At 38.3% G+C, this 25,731-nt stretch overlaps 1 protein-coding gene across 2 annotated transcripts in view; it reads right to left on the bottom strand.

Moving 5' to 3' along the window:
• The window catches only part of ATRNL1 (attractin like 1), a 555,427-nt gene that overhangs the window by 460,902 nt on the left and 68,794 nt on the right, over nucleotides 1-25,731 (bottom strand). For both annotated transcript variants that reach the window (XM_076339089.1, XM_076339090.1), the window contains exons 6-8: nucleotides 24,464-24,638; nucleotides 23,236-23,323; nucleotides 3,809-4,064 (exon numbers count right to left, since the gene is read on the bottom strand). In XM_076339089.1, coding sequence (XP_076195204.1) covers nucleotides 3,809-4,064; nucleotides 23,236-23,323; nucleotides 24,464-24,638 — 519 coding nt within the window. The remainder of the gene's footprint in view (nucleotides 1-3,808; nucleotides 4,065-23,235; nucleotides 23,324-24,463; nucleotides 24,639-25,731) is intronic.

Here is a 25,731-nt window from a genome sequence, read left to right as displayed (position 1 = left end):
TGATGGCCAATGTGATAAATTCCAGCCTTTTGCTCACAGGAGGTTAATCACATCCAAAGATGTAACACCATTCCATCATCAGAGAATGCAAAGCAAGTGAAATAAGAGACAAAACCTTATTCTTCCTTTTTTTCACTTCATTTCTTTGTATGAAACTGGTTAGGATGGCCAAATCAAGAAAAACTGCAAATTTGAGCAATAATCATTTTATCATTCAAAATAGAATAATTAAAATAGCATTTTGATACAAAGTTGCTTCTAAAAAGACATTTGAAAAACACTTTTGTTTAATATGCAGTAATAAATCCATGAAAAAAATCCAAGGAAAGCTAGATATATTGGCCTGATCTGTCCTTACCACAATACAACCTTTGAACAGATTAGGTAAAAAGAACAGAATGTCCAAGAAGCACCTCAGTGTGCCATCTTCATTTCATTGCAGTGACAAACTTCAAAATTTTTTGAGCAACCATGAAGCTCATGCTAACTTACAAAAAAGAGGAAACACATGTAATATCATAGGGCAATTTCTTTTAACACTATTTCAAAGAAACATTTTTAATCAAAAGCAACCTATAACCTACTTCTAAAGTCATAAAAAAATCAGCCTAAAAAACGTGATATGCTGCTAATCCAAACAAATCTCTGTCTTCTAAAAAAAAAATAAAATAAAATCACAGAAGACTTATTCAGAAGTTTCTTTAAGGGGCTTTTATAAGCCTCAGCTAAAACAAAACACCATTATTATATTCACCTTGAGACTCACATTGAGATTCTTAGAAGGTTTATGAGGTATTGCTAACCTAAAGGGAAATAAATTTCCCTGGGGAGTAACCCAGAAAAGCTTTATGGTTCAAGTTAGTAAAATCATTCATATAACCCCATACCAGGATTTATTGGTTCCTCAAAAGTCATAAGTCTAGGTATAGCAAGAAAGAACAACAGGAAGCACTTTTGTTCCTGCAACAACCACCATACCTTTGGAGTAGAAATGAATTCTTGTCCTTTTGCATGGTGAAAATCTGCCTGCAAACCATGTCTGATTTTTCCAGAACGTTTTTGACTTTGATAGAAATTACTTTCTTCACTAATCAATGTCAGAGAAACTTTTAGACCATGCACACATTTGATTCATGTGTTTTGTTAATAAGAACTACATACCTATGTGAAAAGCTAGGGAATCCACAAATAATTTAAACTTCTTTAGATGTTTCTTGACCCGGACCCCATGAAAATCAGGGTCACAGTAACTAAAGAAAGCTTTAGCACCAGAATTCCACCTATCAAGTTAATTAAAGTTAATTAACAGGACTGGATCACTAGAGGTTTCAATTCACATGAACCAAAGGGTAAGCTGCCTCTTTCTATGCCTCTTTCTTTCAGTAGGCATCTGGTAAATGCTTGAAAAATAGCCTTCATTAGAACTACAAGCCATGGCTGATAACATTTAGAAAGAATAAAGCAGTACAATTTTAAATGTTAAGGCAATGTATATTTTAAAAGCAAGCAGAGAGAGAGAAAATGGGACTCTAATTTTTCTTTCCATAATGTCACAGAAGCCCTTTTTTCTAACAAATTTTCTTTCCTGTTCAGGTGGGTTCACAGAAATACTTCTACCACTTCCTGTGTCTTTTAAGTTTGGATTCTGAGTCCCCAAAAAACTAGTCATTCTTAGTTCAAACCGCCGTCTGGAATTTTATGGTTAAAAATGATCCTACAGCTGCAAAACTGTAGATAAATATTACAGCTGACACAGAATTCCGGAAAGTTTGCCACAAAATTCATTTAACTTAGGAGGGAGGGGAAGGAGAGAGATGCAATGAGGTAAAATGAAACATGAGAATTACTCACACCAGAAAGGGTTCAGTTACAGCATATAGACCATGCTCTGCAAAGCACTGCATGCACCAATGATTTTTCATCACGTGAGTAGACTCACTGAAATCAATGGGTTTTCACAGTAATACCCTATATTGTTACATGTTTACTTTATATTTGATGCAAGTGAAGCATGCTTTCTCTAACAAACTAAATTTCTCACTAGTATGTGATAAAATTATTTCAGAAAGGAGACAAAAAAACTTGAGAATAATTCAGACCCATAATAACTGCCAGAGAAATAAGTGCTTTCTCCTACTCAAAGCTTATTGCCATGGTACAAAAGGTTTGGGTTTTTTTTCTTTCTTTGTTTTCTATATGTTTAGTTATAGTCTGTTTTATTAATCCTCCACAAACATAGCTTTAACATTAAAAAAAAAAATTAAAATAGGAACAAGTTGTACATTTCAGCCATAAGGCCAGCAATAAAATCCGCCAGACAGAAAATTTTACACTATAAAATTAATCGTGTACTCCTCATCCTTTTCATTTTCCTCTTCATAATTAAACTAACCACAATAATAGGTAAGAATAATACCAGTACTTCTACTCCAGACTAAATAAACAGCATGTGAAGAAGCAAATAATTCCAAGTTCCATCCAAAATTCCACATTAGAGTGAACAAGCATGCAGAAAACTAGAACAACTTATTTTTATCTTCAAGAAAAAAAATTTCTCTCTTGAAGGTTAAAAAAAAAACTTTCAGAAATTAAGTTTTTTAAAAAGACTAGCCTTTAATACTTAACAAATCTTACAATGTTGTTGTGAAACATCCTTCTAAGAGCAGAGTTTTTAGTAGTTTATACCGTTCAACCAAATTTTTCAGTGTGGATAAAGCACATCATGGTGCTCTTCCTCTTATTCCCATTCTCTTTTATCCTTGTTCAACATTGTTATAAAATTTCAACATTACGATCAGGAAGCATAAGAACTCTCTGTTTTGAAGGGATTTCCCAACCCAATAAATCTGCTTAAACAGTGTTTATATACATATGCATACATGCAAAAAAAGTAAAATGGAACAATTTATTATGCCTTAACATAAAAATATTACTTTGAAATTTTGTATTATGCATTCTGTGATTGCTTAAATAACTGAGAGACGTGGATCAAGTCTATAGAAAACAAGGGATGCAAAAAAGTAAGAGAAGATTATAATTTGAATTAGTGGGCATATAAATATTCCTAAAAATGTATCAGAAGGTGTAGATTTTCATGTTTATTCTATTGAAATAATATCTTAGATGTACTACGTATAAGAAAAAACTATCTTGGTTTATTTAATTCTAGCATTTAAAATCACCCCTAAGAAAAGCTTGCCAGTTCGCAAGGGAAATCCCAGACAGAAATGGCAGGTTATTTACAAAAATTAATGTTAATTTTCTCTTATTTCCTCTAGTAGCAACTTGTATACACTTTAGAGAGAACCCTATATACAATGATGAACTAAGTTATTACATTTAGAACATCAGAATGAAAATATTACAGCAACATTAAAGAACCTTCAAAATAACTAAGTTATTGTAGTAGGCACTTTTCATTGTATTCTCTTTTGCCCTTTCTTTTTTTGCTCTACTTATTTTACTTTATCTACTCTGGTAAAAACAGTAAGTCTGTGGTAAAAAAGCAAGTTTCAACACAACAATAACCACTGCATGGAATTTCTGGTTTCAACCTTTACCCCCTTAGACTACTATGGCCACGTACATAATAACACATAGTCAAAGACATTATACTCCAAACATATATAACATGCTACTGCTTAACAAGAAATCTGATCTACATAATTTGAAGGAAAAAAGATGAGGTTTTATTTATTTTGCAAAATAAATATTTTTCTTTCTGAAAACAGGAGTGCTCTTGACTTTAAAAAAAAAATCAGGATGTTTTTTATCAGTACATGATAAAAATTATTTGAAAGTGACTTACTGATGTAGTATTCTTGCACAATGCTTGTGTAACCATATATGGCAGAATATCCAAAAATGATAATCATAACCACATCTCTGCTGTCCAGCTCTACTATGTGTGCTGAATGACCTTCCACAGCATATTGTTGGCCATGTACAAGTACTGCAGGAGTTCTGGTACTCCATGTTTGACTGTGTATGTTGAAAATCCACAGCTCATCAGTAACATTGCCATTATTTGTTTCAATTTTGCCTCCATACATGTAGATGTCTTCCTGTAAAAATTAAAAGGGAGAGAAAATAAAGCTAATAATGGATTACAGAAAGATAACATCTGAACTGCATACTTCTGTGCTGCGTAGTATTTCATAACCGAACAATCTGCTTTAAATCTTCACATTTAACTAATGCTACATTAACCAGCTCAATATCAGATACTAATCCCAGACAATGATATTTAAACTAAACTAACAATGATGATAAGGAGACTATTTCTCTGAAAAATAAACCCAGCCATGAAAATGACACCAAAATGAATCTCAACCGGATTACTTCAAGCAGAAAAACTTTAATTACATGGCTCTTCTAATTCATACTGCAGCATTCTATTAGAAAAAACGAAACAGAAAGGATATTATATTGTTTTCTTAAGGAACAGTTCACAGAACTAAAATGTGATTTTCCACACAGTCTATGGGGATTTCATTCAGCACATGCACGAGAGAGCACATTCTCTCTTAACAAAAAAGTAACGTAGGTCCTGAGAAACTTCACAGTCATCAGAACCCAAAGAAAAGGGACAATGTGTGTATAGCATCCTCTTGGGTACATTTGCTAAAATCAAATCCCATAGGGGGGTACTTTGAGTTCTTTTAAAGGGATGCAAAACAGATTTTCTAGTCTGCCTGGAAACAGCATACCTCAAACAGCAATGCCATCTGTTTTGATAAGTAATGAATGATTTACTTAAATATTGACTGAAAGGAAATCCTACTAAATCTCAAACTTCATCTGGAGTAGCAAACCAAGACATACAAAGTCACAGAACAAATTCCAGCTTGTTGGCTTCACAGACTGGCTCAAGGACAGTTTACCCTGAGTAGAAAAAACTGCCTCTGGTTCTGAGAATGATACTTAATCTTTGCTACGACATACCAGAACCACACACACTCTGCATCCCATCTGCATGGTGTTTGTACAGTTGGCAGTTGTCTTCTGCATACTGCAACGTATATATTCTAGGGTTTACCCTAAATTCAATCTTACCTGGTTTAAAAAAAAAAAAAAAAGGAAGCTGCAGGCTTAGCACATTTGGCAAGTTTTGCTTGGCATGGAATACTGAACCTCAGAAGAAGAGACTAGAAGATAAAGAAACTACTTAATATAAGAAGTCTGGATCAACCATGCAGAAATTTCAGACTTATTGTACAAGGAGCTGATGGGATCTAAATCAAAATGTAAACTGCATGCTATTATTATACATGTCAAGAAAGATGAACTCAAACTGGCAGGCATATAAAATATAGATGATCAGTAGAATGACTGTCTTTCAGTCCAGCAAAACAAAGGCTTGAGTGGGTTATAATGCTGTCTATATACCTACAGTTGATGGCAAACAACAGAGTCCAGGACCACATGAAAAATTTCCTCATTACTCAGAGAGATTAGTCAGTAAATGACTGACCAAACTGTCTGACCTGTCTTCAAGAGTATACTTGAAACATATGCAAGATTTTCAACTATGTTTTCATTTGAAGCAGGTAAACATTTCTTGATTTGGAATTTAAAGTTGCTCCTATGCAGTGATACTTTGTGTTACTGATTAGCTTGGACTGGTGGTGTTTGAACAAAAGATGTTCACATCCTTCAGTAGGAATTTATAGTAGGATTAGAGATATATATGTCTGAACCCATTTCTTTTCTTATGAGATAAAACAACATTTCAAAGAGAGAGCTTGGTGAAGACCCACAATAGGTGTAAGGAGGCTGTGCACTGATCCAAAGGAATGGCTTGAACAAATACTCTTCTTAAAACGATTGCATATGGCTCATTCATTACACTGCCACATCGATCTCAAAAGGCCAATCAGCATCGCTAACATAGTGGACTAATTATTTATTTATTTTTAAATGCTGATAACAGACTACAGCAGAAAGAGGGAGCTAATTAGAGAGTTGCAGGTGCTGTATAACAGTATTTGAAAAAAAGATTTCTGACACTGAGGAAAGACACTGCACAAAAAAAGGTGACCTAAAGAGCTGCATGAACTTCGAAACGATTACTCAGACAGCTGACAGTAAAAGTCCTCCTCACAGTTCTGCTTAAATGATTCAAAGTTCAGATAAAAGAACACTTCTGTGAGGAGCAATCTTTATGAATGACACAGCAGATCCTGTACACAAGACTATTCACAGAGAAAAAGACAAGAAGGTCATGACATCTGCTTTATCAACGACAAAAACAGATTTAACTAAGCTTCACTCAGGGCTATTTCTGAGATTAAGAAGCTCCTAGTGCTGCTGAAAAACACTTTAAAAGTTAGTGATGATCAGCTGAACATGGAGAAAGAAAGGCTTGCAGACCAAAGTCAGTAGAAGAAAGACAGAATGAAAAAAAAAAATTACATGCATAGTTATACAGGACAAAAAACAATGTCCTAGGCATGTAAAGGTGGACATTTATCTGGAAAGCCTAATCAGGAAGATTGTAGGAAGGATACAAGTGCAAATGGTCCTAAGCAGCATGAAGACTGTGAAAGAAAGGAAGGAATCCCCTTACAAACTTATACTACCTTTGTAACTTACTTATAAACTAAGTATAAATCAAGGTATATGCTAAAGGTGAGACTTTCTGACAGACACAATACACATGATACAGAGCTTCAAGAGTGCTAGTACACAAAAACTGCTGACCTTTAAATGAATAAAGCATGCTAGATATTTGTTTATAGTAAGATAGCATACCGCAAGAGTAATGAGATGAAAAACAACAACAAAAAGTATAAAACTGAGAGTCCATGTGAAATTAGCGAGGAAAAAGTGTCAAGAATCTGGCCCAGATGGAAGATGTTAAAAGTTGTACTCCTCAGCCTGGAGGAGCGACAAGACCAAGAGGCAGACTGTCCAAGGAACAGATAACAAAACAACAGGCAGATAAGCACCAAGAAGATACAAGGCCTCCAACACACTCATACTTTAAAGTTTTGATACCACATGTCAAAAGCGACACTTTTAATCAGAGTGGCAGATAGTGAAGGTGAGTATATACTCAATAAATTAACCTTGGTCATTTCAGATATATTACTTCACATTAATAAAATTATCTAAGAAGCTACATAAACCTTTAAAAACCTTGTGTTTTTCAATGAAAATTTCATATAAATATTACCATATGCAAACTGAAGTATATAAAACTACACTGTATATTGAACTTGTAATTTGGAGTTCCTGCTCAGTAGGGAATTCCAGCAAAAATGAGAAATTTCTTGCTGTAAACCAAGCAGGTAGGCAGTTCACTCATTCATGACATTCCCACCTACAGATCACATCAGTTGGTTTCTTGGCAACTGTTCAGGCGCAAGCCAACAAAACAGCTAGTATAGCTCCTGTTAGTTTCAATGGAACCAAAACTTTCCAATAGATATTTCCATTTTCTCCAATCAGCTTTTTTCCCTGATAAAATCATTTCAGTAGAAATTTTTGATGAACCATAATGATATAGAAAGATGACAAAAGGTATATGATCTGTAAATAGTTGACTGTGCATATTGGACAGAGAGGGTGAGAGCAGAAGGCAGGAAACATAAGACCAAAGCCAGGATTTGAACAAAACAGTTAAATCACATTTCTCAAGAGAAGAAGAAAATATTCGTTTGATCTAGTATTTCTCTTACAGAATAACGATTGACACACACATTTCCTCTAGCCAAAATGGAAACAAGAGAATAACTCAAATACAGAAGACCTCAAAGTAAACTGTCACAATTTGGAATGCCTGCTGGAGGAATTAAGCAACTTAAGGCAGTAAAATTCCTCTTAATTTCATCACCTTATTGATATCATCAGCATCTTTGAAGATGTGGTTTTTTAAATAACCAAATAATTCAAATAAAATTAAATGCCTGGTGGGAGAGGGTAAAACAGAGGGAGCGAGACTCTTCTCAGTATTATCCAGTGAACAGACAACAGGTGATGGGCACAAACTGGATTACAAGAAATCCAATTTAAATGTAAGAAAAAACGTTTCTTTTTACAGTGAAGATGGTCAAAAGCTGGAAAGGGTTGCTCAGAGATTCTGTGGAATTGAATATTCTTGGGGATATTCAAAACCCAACTGGAAGAAGTCTGGAGCAACCTGCTGTAGTTGACCCTGCTTTGAGCAGAGAGGCTGGTCAAGATGATATCCAGAGGTCCTTTCCAACCTCAACTATTCTTTCTGACTCTGCAAACAAATTTTTAATACATGCATATCTCTTGAGACCCTCTTCCTTATTCCATTTTCTATTACAAACAATAACAAAAAATAATCCATTGGATGATCATGAACAATATCCAAATTGTAAAAGTAAAAATATTTTTCTTAAAAAAAAAAACAAAACAAAACACAAAACCAGAAACTTTGAAAAGTCACTTACTTTGTGTGACTAAACAGATGATGCAGAAAAAACAGAGTTCTGGTAAATAAATGGCAATTGGCTTAGCAGTCTGAACTTTATAATTTGAGGGCAAATTATAATTCTTTTAGAAGCTGGAAAGAATAAAATCTTTCAATGTGCATTTATCCTTAGAGTTACAGTAATGAAGAAAGTCAGGATCTACATGAAAGCACTAATTTCTGTAAATTAATAAAGGCTCCAAATCCAAAAATAAATCCTCTTTTAAGTGAGTAATCATAAATTAACATGGCGATTTGTGCATTCGAGGTTTCATAAAAACTGACAAAGTAACCCACAGAATTTCCACATAAAAGGTAAATTTTAATAGAGGTAAAAAGATTAAAAAATTGCAAAAATGACCAGTGATCCAGTATGCTTTACTTCAGCTGTCTTGTGTTCCCGATTTCCAAGGCTGTGTACTTGGTAATTCCTGAAAAATCATGCCCCAACAGTATCACCTAGCCTTTGCATAGTCGTTTTAACAAGACTTCAAATCGCTTCACGGAGGAGCATTTTACAGTGAGAAAAAACTGAAACAGAGCAAGGAAGTTACTCAACAAGATCACCAACAGAGCAAGTAATAGCACCCACTTGTGTAATAAGTCCCAGCCGACAACCTATACAGCAGACCAGAGTAACTCTTCTACACACTTCACATTGAATCCTGAACAAACAGACGGCCAAAATCGTTAGTTCCTTTGACCTTGGACAGGCTCTCTTCCCTACACCATATGTCAGTGTTAATATTGATTTTATATTTCATATAAATGCAGTAATTCAAGACTTTTCTAAAACTTGTATTTTTATTCTTTTAGACTTTGCAATTTTTCTTTTTTCCTAAAAGAACAATACTTATCAGCTGCTCTGACTACCTGGGAACGCTACACTGTTATGCAAATCCTGCCTGCATTCCAAAAGAATCTTATCTGTTACCAACCACAAAAAAAGTGTAAAGGAAATGCATAAGGCAGTAATTTATAATCCATTTCTACTGAATTGGAAGTAAATTAATCATGTTAAAATAACCACATAATTTTCATTTTGTATTTTTTAACTGTATCATGGCCGCATGGAAAAGTTTCTCTCTCAGAAACAAGTTTTCTGACTTAATTCTTATATAAGTCCAATCTGTTCCTGAAAATTTGGCCAAAGAAATGCCACTCACAAACCACATGAAGAACAGTCATTCTCCATTTTCTTGAAACAAGACTATCAATCTGTTTTCCTCTCTTAGATTGTACCCATGCATTAGTATATAAATTAACTTTATGTAAACTAACAGGACTCAAAAGTTCATCAGAACTTTTGTTCTCTATGCTTACCTGAAATTTCTAAAAGTTTAATCAAATCTGTACATCAAGAAGAAATTTCTGGAATTTTTTTTTCAAGCAAAATGTAAGTAAGACTCAAAAAAGTCATCTGGCAATAACTCATCCATCACAAGCCTGTTTTCTGCATTCAATACGTGCCACCTGCTTTAATACGTGCCACCTGCTTTAGGACTGCCTAATACCTCCTCTTCATTTCCTCAGACCATGACCTCCTTTAATATGGTAGCAACATCAAGAACATTCTTTTATGTGTTATATCACAAGAAAAAAAAAAGAATAATCAACATCTCTACTTGATCCCATAATCCTCCCATTAGATCAGGACTGACAGACTGGAAAGCAGTCTTCACTTAACTCTTCCTCCTGCAGCCTGCCTTATTATTCTTAGCTTATTGTGGAACTATATCCTCACTGAACAAGAACCTGCTAAGTTACACGAGGAGCATATTATAACCTAAGCTTCCCAACAGGACCAAATTCAAGTTCAAGACAGTACATACTGCAGCAATCTGTATGTCAGGAGGTTAGCCTAATCAAGAGTGCTGTCACTTTATTTCTTCATTATTTCCACAGTTTTCCATATTGTTTCTGGCTACAGTTAAAGGTATTAATTCATTGAAGGATTCAATTAAGTCAGTTCCTATGTATCTTAAAAGCCAATAACTTTTTTCCTGGACTACAGTAGCATTCAAAATATAGGACAGGAAAATAAGGTAGTGTGCTTCTGGCAAAAAAACAAAATTTGAAGTTTACTTGTTTGCGTGAACATTCCTACATTTACAGAAAACTAGGCTGAAGAAAAGCATGCAAATAAAATTATGTGAACAGAGCTTTAAAACTGCTGAAGATATAAGCTGGGATTTTAGCAGAGATATCAGTCTGATCTTTTGTACATTTAATATTTGGATTAAACATATTGGAAGGAAGGAATAAGTAATGGAGACTGCATAGAAAAGTATTAACTAGGCATCTGCTTTTACATCTGCTAGACATAAAAGCCAGTAATGCTTAGACTTTGACTTTCAAACCAATTGGAATATAATGTTGAAACAAGGAATGAAAAATATCACATTTTTACATAAAGCAACCAATCTCTTGATGAGCAAGGTCCACTTAATTGAAGAGGAACTCTGAATAGGCTTTTATCTAGACTACATGCAAAAACTGTATGACAGCTCATCTAGCCTACTTCTCATATACTTCTGAGGTCTGCAAATCAGAATTAGAAAGCAAGTTGTGCATAAGATCTAATTTAAAGTCATAAAATAATAAAACTATGCAACTTGGTGGTACAACCTGCTAATAATTATTAATAGAATAGTTAGAAAAGACTTTTACATTCCTAGTGCTGTTCCGAATTATACTACAATAGCCAACAAAAATAGGCATATAAAAGAATAACAACAAACCAATTGGAGAAAGATTTTGTCTCACTCATATTAAAGCAGAAAAAGATTTTACTTTTTTTTGTTAACGCTAGGTTTTGATTAGGCTAATAAAAAAATACCAGAAGAGATACACAGACTCAACATCAATATCAATTAATTTGGAAAAGGAATCAAAACAATTATTCTTTTTTAATAAAGCACTAAAATTGTAAGTAACATTCATAAAACTCAAATGAGCCAAATTAAATTTGACTACGTATAAAATGGTCCATATACTGGAAAATGATTACTACTATGTTAGCCCGCCTGTTTGCTTCATTCCTATTGCCAATCTCAAGGGAAACAAATCTCAGTGCCCAGTCATCCTTCCACTGTCTTGGGACTACTAGCAACAGTTTAATTACAAGGTCGAATTCTGTGATACAACCACAAGCTCACTACCGAGTAAACTCCGAGCAGTGACCATATACTCACCCCATATGCAACTCCCTTTCTACTTTATTCCAGGGATCCAGTATTTTTTTCAATTTACTAACTCCCTATCTAGTCACCGTTTAGCAAAGCTATATGTACCTACTTTAAAAACCTCACAGGCCATTTCTTCCAGTCTCTTTATAATCCTATTTCTTTTATGAATTATTTCAAAGTATGTTGACATTTTTCAGTATCAAGATGCCAGGAAGTATATATAATCTTTAAGATACGGGAGAACCAATGGCTAACAGATATAGGTAGCACTTTTCTAATAACCAGTCTGAAGAGACACTGAAGGTAAAACTATCTAACAGTTTAGTTGGACTAAAAGCAAGAAGAACATTTTTATACTCTCTCCTCTATAAATGCATAAAAAGTCTTAGTCACTTGTTATAACTATACATCAGTGGGAGTCTTCTGATCTTTTTTTCTTCAGAATAAAGTAGTACAGTACTTCAATTTTAACTAAAGAAGCTTTCTGAGGGAAATGGGCACAGTAACTTATTTCATTCTCCACAGAGTCAATTATACAGCTTCAATTTACCTTGCACCACAATCAGGCAATACAAGCTCTGCGCTCTCACTCTGGTCTAGCGCTAGGCTTTGAAATCTCAGGAGCTCAAGTCAAAAACTTAATCTAATTTCTTCTCTGTGGATATTTTTTCTCTCAACTATAAAGGAAACATTACACAATGACTAGTACACAGCTCAAAACACAGCTCAAAGCTGCCATCTCTAGGTATTACGGTCTACTACTCTTCACACTAAATCATTTTTCTGTTTTTTCAAGAGGCTGAACAACTGAAAGGAAAAATAACAAAAGTTTATCCTAACAAGTTAACTTCAGAACTTATTTCAAGAGGATGTACTTTTTCAGTTGGAATTTCTTCAGCTTACATGATCAGCTCCTTTTGGCCCATGTAATTTGTGACATTTGACATAATCACTAGTACAAGCAACGTATTAATTATTTAACATGAGTGGTGCTGTGTTCATTATTAGTGAATTCTAATTACTAATTAACATGTGCCTTTGACAACAGCAACAGCTTCTTCACTACACACTTGCTTGTAGCTTTCATTAATATTAACAAGAGTTGCATTTCCTCACTGAGATCCAAAAAGATCTCTGAATTAACAGAGGTCTATTGTATTTAATATTTGCTGGTAAAAGTATCTCTAAAATGGTTACCCTTCAGTCTGGAATATCTCAAGAAAATATTAGCACTGTCAAATAAAAAGGTTAAATGAGATTTTAAGCCTTTATTCTGAACTGCTAAATGACACATTACTTGAATGTTTCCCAACTAAAAGGTCCACATTCTACAAGAATTCTAATAACCAAAGATAGTAGTCAGAAAGATCTGACCTTCAAAGAACAGATAATACATTAGTAATGAATCAGGGAACTGATGAGAAGAAAAGCAATTTTTGAGTTATGTTGGGGCATGCACAAAATCTAGTTCATATTGTTATTGAAAAACACCTCTACAATATTAACCATGCCAGGTACAGATTCAACATCTCTGGAAGAGCAACAGATGCCGGGGGGGGGGGGGGGAAAAAAAAAAAAAACACAAAACAAAACAAAAAAATCCATCCAAACTCCCACAAAGCTCCTTTTGCTTAACTTTAAAAGGAGCACTATATAAAAGGAAGACCGATCATAAAAGGAAACTAAAAGGTACAACTAAAAGGATAAAATCTGTAATGATAATATGAAGACGTGTCGTGGTTTAACCTCAGTTGGTAACTGAGCACCACACAGCCGCTCGCTCACTCCTCCCCCCCACACCCCTGGTGGGATGGGGGAGAGAATTGGAAGAGCACAAGTGAGAAAAACTTGTGGGTTGAGATAAAAACAGTTTAATAATTGAAATAAAATAATAATAATAATGTAGTAATAATAATAATAATAATAAACGAAGCAAGTGATGCACAGTGCAATTGCTCACCACCCGCCAACCGATGCCCAGCCAGTCCCCGAGCAGCGGCCCCCCCGGCCAGCTTTCCCCAGTTTATGTACTGAGCATGACGACACATGGTATGGAATGTCCCTTGGGCCAGTTTGGCTGTGCCCCCTCCCAGCTTCTTGTGCACCTCCAGCCTTCTCAGTCGGTAGAGCATGGGAAGCTGAAAAGTCCTTGGCTAGTGTAAGCACTACCTAGCAACAACTAAAACATCGGTGCCTTATCAACTTTGTTCTCATCCTAAATCCAAAACACAGCACTGTACCAGCTACTAGGAAGGAAATTAACTCTATCCCTGCCGAAACCAGGACAATATCCACCCCTCATTCTATACCATCTACGTCATGCTCAAGTCTCATATTTTCCAGTACATTTCCATTAATCACCACCCCTTTTCCCGGGTTTCTTTCTGTATATATATATATATACACACACACAGATATCATTCCCTTAGTCTATGGGCCATCCCTCTAAAATGTTCGGTGAGTTCATTTAGTCCATGCATTCGGGCTCCATCTGTCGCAATAATCTTCCAGGGCAGGAAAGATGGAGATGGTATGTGGTGTTGGATTGTTTCATGTTGAAGTCAGTTCTGGTACCATCATCACTGTGCTTTGCTTGGTTTCATTGAAGTTATTCTTCATTAGCCTGGGTGATTCTTATTGTAATATCATTAGTATGGCATATAATATTATGTACCACTTAACATCACATAATTCAGATCATTGGCTATTCTCACCCAAAATCAAATTCCCTTGAGGTACACATCGGAATTCCCCATCCTTCCGCATTATCCACCAAGTGCACCCAGGTCCTTGAGCAAAAGCAATCCCACGGATGGGTCTGCCTCTGCCCGAGGCAGGAATAACCCAAACTGTTTTCCCCAGCATATTTTTTATGTGCACCACAGGGACTTTATTCCCATCTACAGTACGTAAAAGTTCTGACTGAGCAGGGTCAGCTCGATTGGCAGATCCCCGAGTGTTGACTAAGCAGGTGGCCTTTGCTAAATGCGTATCCCAATGTTTGAATGTCCCGCCACCCATTGCTCTCAGCGTAGTCTTTAACAGTCCATTGTATCGTTCAATTTTCCCAGAGGCTGGTGCATGATAGGGGATGTGATACACCCACTCGATGCCGTGCTCTTTGGCCCAGGTGTCTATGAGGTTGTTTCAGAAATGAGTCCCGCTGTCTGACTCAATTCTTTCTGGGGTGCCATGTCGCCATAGGACTTGCTTTTCAAGGCCCAGGGTAGTGTTCCGGGCGGTGGCATGGGGTACAGGATATGTTTCCAGCCATCCGGTGGTTGCCTCCACCATTGTAAGCACGTGGCGCTTGCCTTGGCGGGTTTATGGGAGTGTGATATAATCGATCTGCCAGGCCTCCCCATATTCATATTTCAGCCATCGTCCTCCATACCAGAGAGGCTTTAACCGCTTGGCTTGCTTGATCGCAGAGCATGTTTCGCATTCATGGATAACCTGCGCAATAGTGTCCATGGTCAAGTCCACCCCTCGATCACAAGCCCATCTGTATGTTGCATCTCCTCCTTGGTGACCTGAGGTGCCATGGGCCCACCGAGCTAGAAATAATTCACCCTTATGTTGCCAGTCCAGATCCACCTGAGCCACTTCAATCTTAGCAGCCTGATCCACCTGCTGGTTGTTTTGATGTTCTTCAGTAGCCCGACTCTTAGGTATGTGAGCATCTATGTGACAGACTTTTACAAACAGGTTCTCCACTCGGGCAGCAATATCTTGCCACAATGCGGCAGCCCAGATGGGTTTGCCTCTGCGCTGCCAGTTGCTCTGCTTCCATTGCTGCAACCACCCCCACAGGGCATTTGCCACCATCCATGAGTCAGTATAGAGATAGAGCACTGGCCACTTTTCTCGGTCAGCAATGTCTAAAGCCAGCTGGATGGCCTTTACTTCTGCAAATTGGCTCGATTCACCTTCTCCCTCAGCAGTTTCTACAACTTGTCGCATAGGACTCCATACAGCAGCTTTCCACCTCCAATGCTTTCCCACAAGACAACAGGACCCATCAGTGAACAGGGCATATTGCTTCTCATTTTCTGGTAGTTCATTATACATTGGGGCCTCCTCAGCACGCGTCACCTCCTCCTCTGGCAATATTCCAAAATCTTTGCCTTCTGGCCAATCCATGATCACTTCCAGGATTCCTGGGCGACTGGGGTTTCCTATTCGAGCCCGTTGTGTGATCAGTGTGACCCACTTACTCCACATAGCATCAGTTGCATGATGCGTACAGGGGACCCTCCCTCTGAACATCCAGCCTAGCACCGGCAGTCGGGGTGCCAGGAGGAGCTGTGCTTCAGTGCCGATCACTTCCGAAGCAGCTCGAACCCCTTCATATGCTGCTAATATCTCTTTTTCAGTTGGAGTATAGCAGGCCTCGGATCCTCTGTATCCCCGACTCCAAAACCCTAGGGGTCGACCTCGAGTCTCCCCAGGTGCTTTCTGCCAGAGGCTCCAGGTAGGGCCATTCTCCCTGGCTGCGGTGTAGAGCACATTTTTTACATCTTGTCCTGCCCGGACTGGCCTCAGGGCTACTGCATGAACTATCTCCTCTTTAATTTGTTCAAAAGCTTGTCGTTGCTCAGGGCCCCATTTGAAATCGTTCTTCTTTCGGGTCACTTGATAGAGAGGGTTTACGATCAGACTGTAATTTGGAATATGCATTCTCCAAAAACCCACAACACCTAAGAAAGCTTGTGTTTCCTTTTTCCTAGTTGGTGGAGACACGGCTGTTATTTTCTTGATCACATCCATTGGGATCTGACAACGTCCATCTTGCCATTTTATTCCTAAAAACTGTATCTCCTGTGCAGGTCCCTTGACCTTACTTTGTTTTATGGCAAAACCGGCCTTCAGCAGGATTTGGACTATTTTCTTCCCTTTTTCAAAAACTTCTCCTGCTGTGTTGCCCCACATGATGATGTCATCAATGTATTGCAAGTGTTCTGGAGCTCCACCCTGTTCCAGTGCAGTCTGGATCAGTCCATGGCAAATGGTGGGGCTGTGTTTCCACCCCTGGGGCAGTCGGTTCCAGGTGTACTGGACGCCCCTCCAAGTGAAAGCAAATTGTGGCCTGCACTCCGCTGCCAAAGGGATTGAGAAAAACACATTAGCAATATCAACTGTGGCATACCACTTGGCTGCCTTTGATTCCAATTCGTATTGAAGTTCTAGCATGTCTGGCACAGCAGCACTCAGCAGTGGCGTGACTTCATTCAGGCCACGATAGTCTACTGTTAGTCTCCACTCTCCATTAGACTTCCGCACTGGCCATATGGGACTATTAAAGGGTGAGCGAGTCTTGCTGATCACTCCTTGGCTCTCCAGTCAACGAATCAGCTCATGGATGGGAATCAGGGAGTCTCGGTTGGTGCGATATTGCCGCCGGTGCACCGTGGTGGTAGTGATTGGCACCTGTTGGTCTTCGACCTACAGCAACCCCACAACAGAGGGGTCCTCCAAGAGACCAGGCAAGGTGGACAGCTGTTTAACTTCCTCCATCTCCAAGGCAGCTATACCAAAAGCCCACCGGTACCCTTTTGAGTCCTTGAAATACCCTCTCCTGAGGTAGTCTATGCCAAGGATGCACGAAGCATCTGGGCCAGTCACAATGGGGTGCTTTTGCCACCCATTCCCAGTTAGACTTACTTCAGCTTCCAAAACAGTTAGCTGTTGGGATCCCCCCGTCACCCCAGAAATACAGATGGGTTCTGCCCCTATATAGCTTGATGGCATTAGGGTACACTGTGCACCGGTGTCTACTAGAGCCTTATACTCCTGTGGGTCTGATGTGCCAGGCCACCGAATCCACACAGTCCAGTAAACCCAGTTGTCCCTTTCCTCCCCCTGGCTGGAGGCAGGGCCCCTCTAATCCTCATCACAGTATTCATTTCTCATTTCTTGTACATACGAGTCAGAAGTTTCTTTATTAAGATCAGAAGTAAGATCAGCCCTTCTACTCTGTCTGGGGAACTGCCCGCTGGAAACTGGAGCAGCAATTTTCCTGGAAGAACCCCTTTCTGTGATTGTTTTCCCTTGCAATTCACGTACCCGTGCCCCTAGGGCTGAGGTAGGTTTTCCATCCCACTTCCTCATGTCCTCTCCGTGGTCACACAGGTAAAACCATAGGGTGCCCCGTGGTGTGTACCCTTTATATTTTCTCTCTTGAGCAAAAGAACGCTGACTCCTAATAGCCGAGATACTGGTCCGTACAGGTGGGGAGTAGGACCTATCCTCTCTGAGTCGCTGGATCTCCCAGGACAGTTTCTCCACAGCCGAGACGAGGGAGGAAGAGAGACTTTCTTCATATTGCCGGAGTTGACCAGCCAATTCATCCACTGTTTGTTCCTCTCCATCTTTCCAGGTCATCACTGCCAATGAATTGGCATATGACGATGGTGCGCTCCTTATAAACTTCTGCCACATGGGTCGTGTGCACTTGACTTCGTCTGGATCTTTGGATAGCTGTTCATTGCTCAGGTCACCATAAATCACCTCCAGCACAGCTAATTCTTTCAGAAACTGGATACCCTTCTCAATGGTGGCCCACTTGCTTGGGTGACATATGACATCTTCCTTGAAGGGATACCTTTCTTCATGCTTGACAAGTCACCTCCAAAGGCTGAGGACTCGTGTCCCTTTTCCAATCGCTTTGTCAATGCCCCCTTCCCTAGAAAGGGATCCCAGCTGCTTGGCTCCTTTACCCTCTAATTCCAGGCTACTGGCCCCATTATCCCAGCATCGGAGCAGCCAGGTGACAATATGCTCACCTGGATGATGGCTGAAATCTTTTCGTATATCTCGCAGCTCACTCAGGGATAGAGATTGGGTGGTTACTGCCTCGTTTATGAGTTCTTCCTCTTCTTCCTCCCCGAGCAGTGGCCGGGTCTCCTCCTCCTGTTCTCGTGATGGCCCTTCTCCAGGGTAGTCTGCCTCTTCCACTTCTTCCTCTGGCTCCCTTTTAGAAGAAGTTTCTTCCTCCCTTACTAAACAAGCCAACTTCCACTTCCAAGATTTCGTCTTGTGTACAGGGGCGACTGATACCGGCACAGGTTGGCTCTTTGGTTCAGCCACAGGGCGTGTCGCCGGGGTTGGAGTGGCCGCACGGCATGTCGCTGGGGTCAGAGTGGCCGCAGCGCCTGTCACCGGGGTCAGAGTGGCCGCAGAGCATGTCATTTTACCGTCAGATCCAGAGACCTTCTCTTCCCTTTGAGGGTACTGAATGGTGTTGAGCAGGGCTCGGTAGGCATGGGCCAGGCCCCAGCACGTTGCAACGATCTGCATCTCTCTGGATGTTGCCAGGGTGACAGCATACTTTGTCCAAATATTCTACTAACTTTTCAGGATTCTGCACTTGCTCAGGGGTGAAGTTCCAAAACACTGGGGGTGCCCATTGGCCTAGGTACTTGCCCATCTTGTCCCACACACCCTGCCACTCATAACTATTCAGCCTTGGGGCAAATCTCTGGATGATACTCTTAAATTGCTTACCAACTTTAGACAAAACCGAAACAATATTCCCAAGAAGTACCAATAGAAGTATCTTAACTACCCAAGGATGTTCAAAATACTGAAAAGTTACTGTAATGAAGGAGGAAACATCATAGAAGAAGGTAGTGACACTGCCATCCTGTAATTTCCTCCGTAAAAAAACTCTCAGAAAAGTTACTGTAATTGCTAGTTGTCTCCACGAAATGATATCCGTCGTACAGTAACGGCTTCATTGCGAAGTTTACATACCACACTAATGCCAAGGTCAATGTTCTAAAAACAAACCTCACAAGCGAGACATCACTAATCACTGCAGACCACAGCAAACTGCAAAAACCAACACCAATCTTTAACATGTACAGCGAAAAAAAGAGCACGATGCAGATTAGACAAATCAATATCGAGAAAAGAGAAACCAACATTGTGACCCACAACTATTAGCAGATATAAATTCCTTAATACACTCTGGTTAATCTGTTATTCTCTCAAACCCTTCGTGCCCTACGTTGGGTGCCAAAAAGGATTGTCGTGGTTTAACCTCAGTTGGTAACTGAGCACCACACAGCCGCTCACTCACTCCCCCCGCCCCCGGTGGGATGGGGGAGAGAATTGGAAGAGCACAAGTTAGAAAAACTCGTGAGTTGAGATAAAAACAGTTTAATAATTGAAATGAAATAATAATAGCAATAATAATAATAATACACAAAGCAAGTGATGCACAGTGCAATTGCTCACCACCCGCCAGTCCCCGAGCAGCGGCCCCCCCGGCCAGCTTTCCCCAGTTTATGTACTGAGCATGACGACACATGGTATGGAATGTCCCTTGGGCCAGTTTGGCTGTGCCCCCTCCCAGCTTCTTGTGCACCTCCAGCCTTCTCAGTCGGTAGAGCATGGGAAGCTGAAAAGTCCTTGGCTAGTGTAAGCACTACCTAGCAACAACTAAAACATCGGTGCCTTATCAACTTTGTTCTCATCCTAAATCCAAAACACAGCACTGTACCAGCTACTAGGAAGGAAATTAACTCTATCCCTGCCGAAACCAGGACAAGACATTTTAAAGACATCTGCTCAGATCAAATGAATGCTTCCTATTTAAAAAAAAAAAAAAAAACACAAACACAAAATTTCCCATTACAAATAACAAAATAAAGCAAGCTTAACTTAACAGGAGGATAACAGAGACTGTTAGAAGAAAAAGTATACTTCAAAATGAAGGTTCAAAAACTCCAGCAGATTAAAACGCAGAGACATATAAAGCCATGAAACAGCTTAATGAGCTGCCTGCAACATTATACATAAAGGACTAATACATCCTTTTTCAAATGCATTAGAAATACAGCCAACTAGATAATTTGTGGTGCCAACAGACAGTCTGAAGGAGTATTCTGAGACGATAAAGCCATAGCAATAAAATGAAGTTAATTTTCCCATGTCAGTTCTTCATGGTAGACTTTACAGGTATTTCCATAGCAGAAATTAATACAGAAGGTTATAGGAAGTAAAAAAAAAAAAAAAAGAAACCACACAAAACTGACAAAATAATCAGCAATAAGTCACCAGCATCAGTTCTGAAGGAATTTAAGAACAAAACAGCTGACCCCTGTCTGTAGTGTGTAACTCCTTGCTTAAAAATGTGTCAGTACCAAGAGACTGAAAAGCAACAGGCAGAATGGACAGAATTCAGTGAACAGCTGGATAAGACACACAGACTGAGGAAAAGCCTAACAACTTCTGAAAACAGAAGTTATATCTTGCAAATCCTTGGATTTTCCTGAAGGAATCAAAGGTCTGGTTGATACAGTTATCTGGAATTTCCAGAAGATGCTTGATAATGTTCCTCATGCCTTAAAGAAACTAGGCTGTTCTGGGATGAGCAAAGCAGATAACACAAGGGTAAATAATTTGATAAAGAAAAGTTTGGGAAAAAAATGCTCACTTCTTAAATTAATAGAGGTCATTGGTGGTATCCCACAGAGATCTACAATTGGGATTTGTTTGTTCAACATACTCAAAAACAATCTGGCACAGGGATGAATGGAAAAATGACAATTTTTTTTGACAATACTATGTTACTCAAAATAGCTGAGACAATGGTCAAAAGCAAAGAATTGCAGAAGAATCTTATAATACTGAATGCGCAATACAAGGACAAATAAAAGGGTAAATAAAAGTTCACATAGATAAGCGTGAAGTGATGCATACAAATAAAAAACAATTTTAAGTCATACATATGGTGGTGGGGTTTGAATTGACTAGAATGAGATCTTGAGGTTATAACTGATAGTTCTGTGAAAATACCAGTTCAAAGCAAACAGCAGACTTTCAAAAAGCTAAAATACCATTAAGAATTAATAGGAAAAAATTAGACTGTTAATTCTATGACATCAGTCTCTGAGGTACCAATACACTAAAGACTGTGATTCCCCCTATCTCAGAAGGGATATAACAGAACTAGAAGAGGTAGAGGCAATGACACAATGTTATCTGAGGTATGAAATAGCTTCCTTCTAGAGGATTATTAAAAATGCAAGGAATTTTCAGCGTGAAAAAGAAATTAGAGAGGATATGATGGACTTACAGAAAATCATGAGTGGTACAGAGAAAATAAATGGAAAGTAGTATAAGAAGTAGGGATTATCAAAACTAAACCAGCTAGTACCAGTTTCCCAAAACGTGGTTTTTCTTCACTAAATACACTGGAATTCTTAGGCACAGGATGGTATCAATGCTAAAATAAGTATTTTTTCCAAATTTTCGGACCATATATAAAACATGGATTCATAATCTTTCCACAGAAATACTATCCTATCTTAGAAAATCCCAGCTGCAGACTAGCACAGTATTCTGAGGAAGTTTCTATATGTTCTTGTAATTTTTTCTTATATTCTTCCCCAGGCATTCGCTGTTACCCATTATTCAGGACTAGGCTAGATGAACACTCTGGTCCGACTTGACACAATCTTTTTTGTTCTTCCCTACTGGAGGTGTCTTATGCAAACAACTGAAAATTTGGGATACAAATTCTGTATTTCTCTGTCACAGTTAACAAGTTTGCCATCATCTGTACAAGGCTAAATTATGCACTGCATTCAATTCTGGTCCTTTATATTTTGGAGACATGACTAACACTAGCCAAAAATTAACAAATTAACAAAAGGCAATTTTTATTTTTTTTTAAATAAAGATCATTTCTGTCTGTATAGTCTATCAGTACAAAGAATCCTTTTTTTTTTTACAGTGAAATAAACCTTTACAAGTGATTTCAATAAAGCAGCATGCAGACTACATGATACCATTAGAAGCAAAACTGCCAGTAGTTCATATTCATTTGAACTTACAGTAAAATGATACTATAGAACAAAAGTTTGTATTTTAATACTGGTCTGGTTCTTTACTATGAATAATAAAACAAATAAAAATTTATTTCTTATTGTCATGGCTTTTAGGTCATTAACAGGCCTTAACGGCCCTGGCCAGCCTCACCCGAGGCTCAGCCATGGACCCTCAGTCCCTGACTGCTTGTGATCCTGCCTCCTGAATGGACCTGGACCTGCAATGTAGGTAACTTGTCTCCTGGACCATCCCCTCAGGCATACGTTGCAGCCTTCTCTCCAGTCCTGCCTCTGGCCCTGTCTCCTTTTGCTCCTGACTGGACTCCTTGGATAATCCCTGGACCTGTGCCATCACTTGCCGTGTCTGGGGCTGTCAAAGGACCCTGCTACCAGCACCCAGTTCTGCCTGCTGGGGCATACCCCCTGGGGATGCTGCCTGGTCAGTGAGGGCACCGCCCACGCTGGAGTCACCCTTGTCTCCCAGCTCACCTTCCCTTACTGCAGTTCCAATTATATTAGCCCGCTCTTATTGGTGGGTTTAGCTTTGAGGGTTTATGGTCAGCTAGTAAGTGACTTAGAGGTATTACACAATTTTTGGAAAAAGATTGTGCAATAGATCCAAGTACTGAAGAAGACACTAATACAAAATGCTTAGGGACTAGAAATTAAATTATCCTCAAAAATCTATGTTCACGATGAATCATTTTAAGATCGCTAACAGCACACACAAAGAAATTAAGTAAATAGGATGCTGAAGAGTCCAAACCTGATATAAAGCAAGAGTGTGTCCATATCTCTGGAGTGGCCCTTTGGATACAGGTACTACGTTCCATATACTGCTTTCCAAATTGTAGCTAGAAGAGAAATAGAAAAGTAAACATTTTTCTACCTGCAGAGAAATAAGGACTTTTGTATGTTTGAACTAACTTCTGTTTGGCAAAGTGTGCACACTTGATCAGTCACTGTTGTTTATCTGACGTGGTAATTTGTTAGCAGCAGTAACATGATCACTTGTACTGTTACAAGTGTACTAACTAGTCATAGTGTACTAAATGTTCATCAATGAAAACAGAAGCAGCTCTTTCAGGGACCCATCAACAATCTCAGAAAATAGGACTGTAATAAAAGTCACCAGACTTACAAGAAAGTTCTGAAACTAGATTGCTAAGCTCACTGTTATCAGTCACACCAGGAAAAAAAAACACTGAACTGCTTACGCTGCAATCTTTTGCACTACTTCGAAAACTTATTGTTGAGATCCCTCTCAGTTGTATGGTTGATTTTAATTTCCTTTAAATTTTAATTAACAATTAATCCATTAATGGATTAAAACACAACAAGATGGAAGAAAGGTAAAAAAAAAGAAGACAGAGATAGAAAAGGAAATCACCAAAGATGATGGGATTTGTTTTGGATGATTGCAAAGGTGTGGAAGAAAACAAGAGGTAGACAAAAATAGAGCAAACATGCTAATAAACATATCCTAGTACTTGCATTTACCACATTTAGGGCCTGTACATATATACAAGTCACCATACAAACTGTCATAAATACGAAGAAGTGAAATATGGATGATCTGCCTAACCCTACTGGCAGGGCACCAACAGGCTAAGTGCATGTATTAAATACCAGTGTCCTATAACTATAAATTAACTTCAATAATACAAATAGCATTCTATCTGCAAATACCAGCACATGGATTTCTTTTACTGTTTTATCACCACAAACATTTTTATGCTTTGCAGCAAAATATGGCAACAGTTTTCACAAAACTGAAGAAATTACACATTAGTATCACATATAGATCGATATTACCCATATTTTAACTTTCTTTAATCATAAGAAAATTACAAGCAGAAAATAACACCGTTAATAAAGAATCTAAGAACATATAAAACTTTCAGTTAAGTTGCAGGATAGAGGCTACCTCCCTGGTAAGACCAGTTTTCCCGAAGCCACATCAGAAGGGATATGACAAAGGAGAAATCACTTACTTCAACACCATTTGGAATGAACTGTAGTTAAAAGTGTATCCACCAATCACCCACATAAATTTCCCATGGAGGACTGCCTTATGGGAAGCCCGTCCCACAGAAGGGCTGAATGGCTTTACATTTGGTAGAATCCAGTAAGACTCCGTGGAAGGGACATTCAAAGAACAATCTGGACCTGTTTTGTAAACAAATGTGCAATTTGTACAATCTGTTAGACAGGGATGTTAAAGCCAATAAAGCAGAAACAGAGGAGGCTTAATTACAGATGTCAGGATCGCTCATTCTGATAAAATACAGTGTACACTTTTATGTTTAACAGATGCTCAATGAAAAAAATTGATGACAAGGGACATCAGTCAAATTGAAAGCGTTAGATTAGCTCAAATAATGATACATTTCTGCATTCTTCTCAGAAAACATACTGTATGAGTCACAAACTGAAAGAAAGGCATAATGCATCATATTTTTAGATACTGTATAGATCTAAAATGTGTAGCACAGTATACACTGCATGTTACCTCTGGAGAAAAACTATACTGCATTTGAACTAATCAGAGTAAGCTTATATCAAAGCAAATAACATTACAGTAAATTAAGTTACAATATAGATTATACTATATTAAATCTCAGGAATCAAAATTTGCCCTTTGCCAATGCCATTCTGCATTGTCTTTCAAAAGTAAAATACACTGTAAAGTGCTTTATAAAAATAATTATTTGAATATTTAAGTTTTATAAAATTTTATAGATCATTCTACAAAGCTACCAAAACCCACAACTATATATTATTTTGGAGCATATTTTAGCCAATTATTTCTGCTAAATAAGGAAAAGTCAGCAAAATGCATCATTTTTAAGTTATATTATTATTAAAATCATGAATAGCAGAAATATTTTTCATTTGTTCTGCAATAACCAAAATGTGATCTCTTCATCATTAGTTTATGCTGTAGATGTTGGAAGAACTTTAAAATCTTGTTATTTAAAACCTGAATGTACTCAGAACTTTGCTAAAAAAAAAAGAAGACAGCATATGCACTATTTGCCTCTTGTCACTGACTGTACATCATTACTGACTGGCTTTATTTCTAGATAGGGAACACTGAATTTTTAGGACACCCAATGTGTTCCACTTTAAGCATTATCAATCATGGAACTGAAATTTTTATCATCAGTGATGGCATACAGATATTGTATGACAGCTAAATTATTTCTGTAATTTGATGCTGATACTATAAGCAATGTTATGTCTCTCTCAGCTTTAACTG

This window comes from Aptenodytes patagonicus, chromosome 5 (assembly GCF_965638725.1).
Source record: "Aptenodytes patagonicus chromosome 5, bAptPat1.pri.cur, whole genome shotgun sequence".
Classification (NCBI taxonomy): domain Eukaryota; kingdom Metazoa; phylum Chordata; class Aves; order Sphenisciformes; family Spheniscidae; genus Aptenodytes; species Aptenodytes patagonicus.
This window is presented reverse-complemented; position numbering and strand designations above follow the sequence as displayed.